Consider the following 9,528-nt stretch of genomic DNA (forward strand, 5'->3'; position numbering starts at 1 on the left):
GGCTGATTTTGTAGTTTTTTTTCCACTGACCTTAAAGTAGGCCTACACAGTGATGTATGTAATAAACACAGCTGCAGCTAATCAAGTTCAAGGGTGTTTTTAGATTTTAGGTGCATGTGTCAATGCTGTCTATCAGACTTGCACATTGGCATGCCCTTGGCTCTGCCGGACACACCTATGAAAATCTAACACTCATTCAAATAGGGAGGCCAGTTTTAAAGTGATTTATGAATGTACGGTTTCAGGGAGAAAACAAAATGTCTATAAGTGTTGATTTAATATCTGATCTGCAAAAAGAACACAGAGAGAAGAGGTGGAGGAAATTTGAATAAATTACCTATTTTGAGTATACGAAAGCTAAGGGGGTGGCAATGCCATCCCACTCGGACACCAAAGGTTCTCAAAGTGGGGTCTGGGGACACCCAGGGGTCCTTGGGGTGGGTCCATGGACTCCCCAGCATGATTAGTATAAGAATGTCACAATAATTTTAACCATAGCCTATTTTATGCTTTTATACAAAAAATATGAATGTGAATAATTTTGCATTTTCTTTTAACCTAAATATTCTCTTCTGGGGGGTCGCTAGCACAAAACCTTTTTAGATGGGGGTCTGTGGCCAAATATATTTCAATTTGAGGGGTTCTTGACATGTAAAAAGTTTAGGAACCATACACCATTCAGCTAAGGCCTGCTGTGACAACTATGGCCGTCTCTCTGTCTGTCTCTCTGGTGCTCCCCTCCAGAGAGACAGAGTCATTGCGGCTGATGCTCATCTGTCTGTTTGAATAGAAAATCATTTCTGTTCCAACCTTGCAGAGGAGAGCGGCAGCGCCAGGCGGGTTCAGGACGCGGGCAGCACCGGTGAAAGCATGCCAGTCGGCAGCCCAGAGAACATCCCCCTCGGGGAGTGTACCCTCGCTCACTCCAGGGACCAGCTGACCCCGCTTCCTAGCAGGTAAGGGCTGCAACCGTCAGTTATTTCCTTAGCGATTACTTTTACAATACTTGTGACAACATTGATGTGATCAACAACTCGATGAACTAACTAACCCATTAAGACCTGAGGGCGATTCTACAAATGCCTTCTGAACCAATAGATTGTTCAAGGTTTTTCAAAAATGTTCAGAAATAGCAGATGTACAAGCATGAAGTGACACGCTGTGAGCTTGTAGATCTGCTATTTTTGGATAGCCAATGCAAAAACCTAAAATGACACAGATGTATTCCTGGTTTTAAGCGTTACTTTATAGTTTGCCGCACATCGGTGTCTTGCAAAAATATTGAAAATAGCCATGTGACACGTTGTGAGCTTGTAGATGCATGCTATCTTTTTTTTCTGTGATTTTATTTACATTTTCTGAACCTTTTCACCTATAATGGCACACCTGAATCAGTGATAGATCATCAATCGCTTAATATCATATCAAATTATCGATTTATTTGTATTATTTGTTACAACCGATTAAACCGATCCGTTTGGTTTAACTGTCGTACCCACAGGACCGACAGCACCGTGTTCAGCCTGTCCCGGAGCGAATCCCTCTGGACCAACAACGACGGCGGGGGTCCCGGCAGTGGCAGCGGCCGCGACAGCGTCTGCGACGTCTACTGGTTCCCCATCCACCTGATGTCCACGGGCGGGAGCTTCCTGGCATGCGGCTTCATCATCAGCGGGCTGTACTACGCCGGCCACTTCGCCGGTGTTAGTCACCAGAAGGTGACTAACATCCTGGGCCCGGCGCTGGTCTCCATCGGCCTGATGGTGTTCGTGGTAGGCCTGGTGCTCGTCCCCATCACCAAGGAGAACCGGAGGCAGCAGCCCATCCTCAAGAAGCACCTCGGCTACTACAGGCCGCCGCCTGCCGTGTTCAATGTCTGATAGGACCAGGGGTCATTGATGTGTCCGCACGCAAGCAAACAAATGTGTTCCGCGGCAAAGACTTGGCCTCGCCTGTGGCAATTCTACATTTTATCATTTTAAGGTTCTTATTTTGATCATTAAGTCCCAATTACTGAATGTCAGTCTCCAGGTTTTCTTCTGAATATGTAGACATACACTGATTATGACACTATGGTACATTATGAGTCCACTAGTACAGTGGTTCTCAAACATCTTATTTCTAAGGACCCCCATAACCCAGAGAGTGTATAAATGGAACCAAATGGACCCGGGCCTGTAAGGGTCCATTTGGTTCCATTTATACCCTCTCAGAGTTACAGACCCGCAATGGTCATTTAGGACTATCTCTTTGTTTTTGTCTACTCAGTTTGTATGTCCGTGGCAAATTATCCCTGCTGAGGACAATGGTAGCGAGCGAGCAGGTTTTAGTCACCTCAACCTTGGAAAGGGAAGCATAATAACCTTTCACTTAAACCCCAGGATCCATATTCTGAGTGGAAACTTTCGCAGGAAAATAGCAGATCTACAACTATTTAACACTTTTAAAAATATACAAATAAATCACCTACACAGCTTCTTTAAGTGACCCTTACTGTTCAGAACTGAGGAACCTTTTATTGAGGAACTTGGCCATAAAGGCACAAAGGACTGTGTGATTGATTGATTATTAGCTCTTCACCATCTGTGCCCTTTGAACCCCATGATTGCTAAAATACAATGCAATGGCGATTTGATCAGTCTGACAAGAAGACCGCTGATAAACCACCGCAATTACGCGTTTATCTTTACCTTAGTCCGGGTAATTCTTGTGCATGATAAGATTTACATGATGGAGGAATAACCTTTTTGTTGGTGAGCATTATCAAAATGCATTGTGAGGAGCGGGACAACAAATGATGCTATTGTGTGAAAAGGAACTATTCCATGCATGTCTCTAATGCAGCGAGAGGGAAGTCATCCATGAGAGAGAGAGTGGGTGGTGGGGAGTGAAAGGAAAGGTTTTATGGATGTGAGAGAAGGGAGGAAGATATTCTGTAATGTTGGTGTGGTTCATTAATAATTAAAGCTATGTAAAAGCTTATAATTTGTCTCTGCTGACATATATGCCCAGCTGCACCTATTGCAACGATTCTCAAACATTCCCATGACAATTGACAATATTATTACATTATTGAGGGGCGCCATCCCCTCCTATGCCCAGCTTTGTGTCTGTGTGTGTGTGTGTGTGTGTGTGTGTACCACAGAAATGATTGGCTGAGCACAGAATGTGATGATGTATGATGATAAGAGCGCCCTCACTTCACACAAGTGTGATTTTATTATATAAGTGTCCTTGTATTTGTTTATAGGGAGTTTAGGTGAGTTTACCAGAGTGGACATGTAACTAATTACTACTCACCACTGCCTTCCATGAAGGGAAACAATTTGAATAGTTTGACATATAAAAGAGGGACATTTATGTCCTTGAAATGTTGTTCGATGTTTGCCTATTATTAGTTGTCTATAATTTGACTTGGTAATCGCGACTTGGTAATTGTCGCTATTGTGGCAAAACTGACTATTACACCATATGTTAGATGGTTTTCTGTTGCCTGACATGTCATGTCACTTTAAGATTATACAACAGGAGGCTCATTTGACAGTAAAATGGTGGCATGGTAAACATCTTCAGTCAAGTGATGCTTCCAGAGCGTGAGGGATTCATTTACATCGCTGGTACTCAAAGTCCAGTCTGGGGGTGGGGGGGGGGGGGGACCTCTACGGGTCTGTAACTCTTAAAAGAGCAATGAGGATTTTACAGTATGGTTCCAGGCTGTGAGTGATTCTCCCAACCAAATGGACCCGTAAGAGTCCAATTAAGTGGACCATTCGTACACTCCTATGCGTTACAGAACTTTGGACACCTGGTGGGTGAAATGGAATGTTTAGTGTCTTCCAAACGCTGTGGCGAGATACATGTGCAGGTGTGCCTTGAGATGTTGTGACAACCACACATTATTGCAGTATGCAGCAATACAAACCATGTTATGTTCATTTACTATATCAGTGCTTTGTGCACACCCATTTCCTATTACAGAGGCAAATTTTACACACAAACATTACGTCTTCGCTTTTCTATCCTCAAGTCCTCAACGCTAATCCTCAAGGCTAATAACTTGTGGCGCCCTCAATTCTGACACTGTGGGAGCCAACCTATATAACATATGGAGCCAACCCAGGTCAAAGTAAGGAAAGGGCAAAAAGCACACCACCTAGATGCACTGCGACGAAAAAGCTAAGCTAACAACACTATAGAGCTCATGACCTGATGATAGATGGGAGATTGTGGAGGGCAGCGATTCAGGAGTCCCAGGTTGGTGTTGGCTAGACCGCACTCTCGAATCCAGGACCCCTAATCTAATGCTCGAAAAGGCATTTCAGGAAGGCATTTCAAAAGTCTTTGGTACAACTTCAACTGAGCTGGTAAAAAGCAACCATACAAATAGGCAATATTGCTGGAATTTTCCGGAAGTAGTAGTACGTAAAGTAGTAAAGTAGTAAATTATGTTGATGCTTTACAAATGTTTACATCTCCGTGTATGAAACAAGTGTTGTGATTGGTCGAAAAATATCGTATTCCGGCTCGACACTTCCGGCTATGCACACTCTTCCTTAGGATGTGACCAGGCTTTTCTCTTCGCAGATGAGTAAGGCTGGGACCGAGGATAAGGCTACTGTGCAGTCTGCAACAAGTGATGTGCTGTGAGCTTGTAGATATAGGCTAGTTTTGCTATTTGTGATACAAGGAAGTATTTAAGTGGTTTGTTAAGTAAATGTCCCACGATAATTGTCTGTCTGTGCGCCGGTGGCTGTAGGGTGGTGGATTCAAGCTCTGTTGGACAGTTCACTAGACCAGTGGTTCTCAAACTTCTTAGCTCGAGACCCAAAAGAAAAATGTTGATGTCTCTGCTATTTTCACTATAGTTTCACTACTGGAATTTTTTTATTTTTTTATTCATCCAATGATTTTTGACTCAAATGAGTTTGTTTGTCAAAATTGAGTGATTTACCCGCGACCCCAAAAAGGGTCCCGACTCCCGACTCCTGAGCCAGTGTTTGGGAATGTGCGTGTGTGTGTTCCTGTCTGCCATATTGACAAGGTGTTTTTCAAACCTTGTACTGTACTTAAATGTTGAATGGTGTGCATTATTACATTACTATAGTAGCTTTATTCAAAGTGCTTTACCAGAGTGGTTCCCAAAGCTTTCTATCCAAAGGACGACCTCAAAATATACGTATAGTATATTACAGACCCCTGGGGGTCTCCGATCAACAAAGTATAGGGTTTAAATGGTGAAGATTATATGTAGGCTATAATAATATACCAAAACAGGTTCCCCTATTATTACGAGCCAGAATGAAGCCATCTTAGTGTGATTTAGCTGTGTGTGTGTGTGTGTGTGTGTGTGTGTGTGTGTGTGTGTGTGTGTGTGTGTGTGTGTGTGTGCGTGCGTGCGTGCGTGCGTGCGTGCGTGCGTGCGTGCGTGCGTGCATGCGTGCGTGCGTGCGTGCGTGCGTGTGTAGATGTTGGCAAATATAATGGCATGCCGCTTTTGATGTGTATAGCCTAGCCATCACATGAGCGGTAATTTGCCAGTCAAATAGCATGGTAAACGTCCTCCACAGCCAGCTCATTTGCATCCTGCAGAGGTGAAACGGAAGGCTGCTACAGTATACGACATACGAGGACCCTGCTGACGTGAAACAGGGACCTATTTTCACTCCAATTATGGTTAATTATAGTAAGCTAACACAAAAAGTGCATGCGGATGTGATCAGCGGCTCTGTATATTCCTTGTAAAAAGAACCGCAACCAAAAGTGTGTGACACTTAGTTTGATGACCCCGTTTTAATCCCTCTTTAACTGTGGGATTGTATACAACAGAGTAACATTGACTTAACTAACTAAGTACATTTTGCATTTTCCCCACAATACGGAAGTGGTTGGTATAGCCTACTTTTGCTTGAGGGTTTCCATTCCTCAATATGTTTCACCTCACTCCACCACATCTCATTGATCTCACTATAGGCAAACATTGTAGGCGCCTAGTAGGCTATACGTTTAGTTACTTTGGAGATTTTGTTTATCAGTACAAAACTGATGTGTTTTAGGTAGGCTGCATGCGCATGCAAAAAATGAGTGCAAATCGAGTGGCAAAGTGAGTTTAACGTTGTTTAAGGTCATCCAATGCAATCAGATAGGCCTTTTCTGTTTTGATGTGGGCTGTTAATGCCAGAAAGTAGTTTATTGCCACTCAGTACGCGTTACTGTGAACTGATGGTGATGTCACAGTCACACGCATATACTGTATATACTACCCAGCAACACATAAAGCTAAAACCAGCCTCTCCTTTACCAACTGCAACATTAAAGTTATGAAAACATCAATGCTTACTATAGTAATTACAATAGGGAATAGGCCCATGACAATGTTTGGTAATGTTTTGGTAAATTTATTAACACAATCTGCCTTCCACTGCTGAATGTATCCATTTTATTTTAACTCTTAAGAGTAGACTCAGACTCAGTATAGCCTATAATGTAACCAAATGAAGGGTCCATTTGGTTACAGTAAACACTCCCAGAGTTACATCACAAACAGAGGATGTTTGCAGTGTATGTAAATATTGGACAGTAGGTCTGTCTATGTTGTAAGCCTATCCACGTATAGCGACGTCAGAGGCAGGCAGGGCGTCTCCCGGACAGGTGCGCTCTCTCTCTCTCTCGCACTGACACACACACGCACGCGCGCGCGCGCACACACACACACACACACACACACACACTCCGCCCAGGTAAAAAGAGGTGTGTGTTTGTGTAAGTGACAGTGTGATGATGAAGCGGCAGCAGCATCATCCTCCCGTTACACGGCCGCAGAAACATGCTCCATAGCGGAGATCATGGGGGACCATCATCTGAAGCGCTTCGGCGGCTGCGTGTCGCTATTCTTTGCGGCCATCATCTGTGATATCCTCGGCCTGGTGGTTCTGTTCGTGGGCATATTCGCCAACCTGACCCTCGACGGTCGCTTCTACGGCGACTTCTTGATATACAGCGGCTCGCTGGTCATCTTCTGCAGGTATAACCTATAACCGGCCGCTAAATACCCTGTTGTTTTTCCCTACGAGTGCCTGGGCAGTGCACTGCAGTGGACACCTGTTAACATGAGTGGGCACTCAGGCACTGCATGGCACTTAATAGGAATCAACTTTATGTCACTTCACAGAATTGTAAAGAAGTGGGTGAAGATCGTTTTTGTTCTTTTCAGAAGGAGGGGGGGGGGGGGGGGGGGGGGGCAGCAGAGCAAGTAGAGAATATACAAAAGATAAACGTAATAGGTAGGCCTATAGTATAGGCCTACCTATTACGCTGCTACAGCGAGGACATAGCCTAATGTGCATGAACATAGCAGCGGGTAGCCTGCCTCAGCCTGTAGGCCTACTTGATGATAGGCTATTATTAGACATTCAATGTGCAAAAAGTGCTATTTTTTATGTGAAGAGGCAGACGGGGAAAAGCGGTCCAACCATGAGTACGCCCGGTGTATAATATTATTATTATTTTTCGAAAAAAATAATAATAAAAGGTTTAAAAATAAAGAATAAATGCTTTGAACAATGTTCTGAAATGCTTTCCATGTGGACACATGCAGTAGGCTATAACATAAAGTGTCCAGAACATTTGCTTAGTCTTAACACAAATAAATATATTAGTCAATAATAATTGAAGGCCCTATTTTGCATGCTTCATTGTCCCTTATGCCTAAACCTTTTTTTTACTAACATTTTAATATAGTTCAAATAGTTGATCTGCATGCTCACAGTGTGTCAATGTAGATGGGATGTTTGAACTGTCTTAAAATGTTGTTTTTCTTCTTATTTGTTCTTTTTTTTCCAAAATAGTAAAACATACCCCAAGGGCCAAGGTGGCGCAATAGGGCAATGTTATATGCAGTGGTTTTCAACTCTCAAGAGTTAAAGATCTAATAAAGGCCCATTTTGTTACCATCTGTCCATCATTTAGCTGGGGACCATGTACCTTGAACCCTCTCAAGGACTGGTGGTCCCCTGATCACTTGGTGAAAACCACATAGTCATAGTGTCCTGTTCTTCCAGAAATACGGTTATTGAATAACACTGCTCCAATGCAACACTGCTGGCATACCCGGAAACAATTTTTTATTGGGTGTGGTGATGTCATGACAATTCAGCCTATCCCCTCTCTGCAGCCTGGCCCTGTGGCTCATGTGGTACGTGGGGAACATCCAGGTCACCGACGAGGACCTCGACCTGTCCTCCAAGAACAGGACCAGCTTTGCGCGGCTGGCGAGGAAGCTGTCGGAGAGGCTGAATGCCAACGTCCCTCCGTCGCAAAGGCGTCAGAAATTCGCCTTTGACGATGACGACGGTGGCGGCGATCGTGGAGGGAGAGACGTGGAGCACGTGCCTGCTCACAAACCCAGCAAGGTGACGTGGGGGAAGTCGTCCCATTTCGACGGGTTCGTGAACAAGGGCTACGATGACGACGGCACCAGCAGCACCGCCAGCTCGGACCAGTGTCCCAAAGAACCCATAACGGAAACGCCTGAACTCCCCCCGAATGGTGACGTGACGGGACCCGTACTGTAACGCCGCCGGAAAAGGCCTAAATGATGGACGCCTATTCTGACATTGAAAGTATATCAGCGAGTCTTTTTGCATGTCAAGGACAAAATGTATGCATTAGGCTACGGACCCCCATTTGATACGATGTACAATTGCTGAGACCCCAATCTACTCTGTAAAAATGTAACTAATATATGGAGGTCCTTGACATCAAAACGTTTCAGGACCACTGATGTAAAGCACTTTCAATATAGGCCCTATTGGAAAGAAATTGGGCCTCTTCTTTACTAATTCCTCTGTATAATCTTACCGATTATACAAATTAAAGCTCTTGTTACATTTAGTGTAGCCCAGTGGTTCTCAAACTTTCAAGATTTCAAAATTCAAGGACCCCCATAACTCTATAGACGCTTAAGGGGTTTGTATAGCACTATATAAAATGGAACCAAATGAACGTTTAAGAGTCAATTTGGTTCCATTTGTACACGCTCCGAGTTGCAGACCTCCTGTGACTCATCAAGGACCCTGAGGGGTCCCCGAACCGCACTTTGAGAACCACTGGCCTATTACGGCATGGGCCCTTTATATAGGCCTTGACCAAAAAATAGGTCACAGAGCTAATTGTTCACGGTCAATTGTTTTGGACATACATTGAAACTATTCATCAATAACTGGGCCTCTAAACAGGTCTAAATATGAACAACATCATTATCAGTCAATCGATAGTGTAATTTAGGTTATGATGCTTATTTAAAGTTGCAGTGATTTGTTTTTGTTCAAATGAGTTCTAATTAGTGCTATACTACAAAACAATACTACATGATATAGCGATATCATCCGCTCCAGATCGGTTCACACGGAACTTTTGGTGACGCAAGGTTACACTTGCCCTCACTCATTAGCCACTCCCCATTCACAATCACCCGTATCCACTTCACCTGCCTCCACTCACTACAGCCAATCCTTGCTGCAATCACCACAG

The 9,528-nt window shown here is 43.9% G+C and overlaps 2 protein-coding genes across 2 annotated transcripts; both read left to right on the top strand.

Annotated features, from left to right (window-relative positions):
• Positions 1-870: 870 nt before the first annotated feature.
• Positions 871-1,880, top strand: pirt (phosphoinositide interacting regulator of transient receptor potential channels; the record flags this gene model as incomplete). Its single annotated transcript, XM_079520746.1, has 2 exons — positions 871-956; positions 1,502-1,880. The coding sequence occupies 2 exons, from the start codon at positions 871-873 to the stop codon at positions 1,878-1,880; spliced, it is 465 nt and encodes a 154-aa protein (XP_079376872.1).
• Positions 1,881-6,818: 4,938 nt separating this feature from the next.
• Positions 6,819-8,758, top strand: tmem238l (transmembrane protein 238 like). The gene is made up of 2 exons (XM_079521143.1): positions 6,819-7,021; positions 8,171-8,758. The coding sequence occupies exons 1-2, from the start codon at positions 6,843-6,845 to the stop codon at positions 8,568-8,570; spliced, it is 579 nt and encodes a 192-aa protein (XP_079377269.1). The 5' UTR covers positions 6,819-6,842; the 3' UTR covers positions 8,571-8,758.
• Positions 8,759-9,528: the final 770 nt, after the last annotated feature.

The sequence above is a fragment of the Electrona antarctica genome (genome assembly GCF_951216825.1).
Source record: "Electrona antarctica genome assembly, chromosome: 14".
Lineage (NCBI taxonomy): Eukaryota > Metazoa > Chordata > Actinopteri > Myctophiformes > Myctophidae > Electrona > Electrona antarctica.

Coding starts and splice junctions, on each gene's coding strand:
- tmem238l (XM_079521143.1), top strand. CDS start 6,843: ATGGGGGACCATCATCTGAAGCGCTTCGGCGGCTGCGTGTCGCTATTC. Junction 7,022..8,170: donor TCGCTGGTCATCTTCTGCAG/GTATAACCTATA, acceptor CCCTCTCTGCAG/CCTGGCCCTGTGGCTCATGT.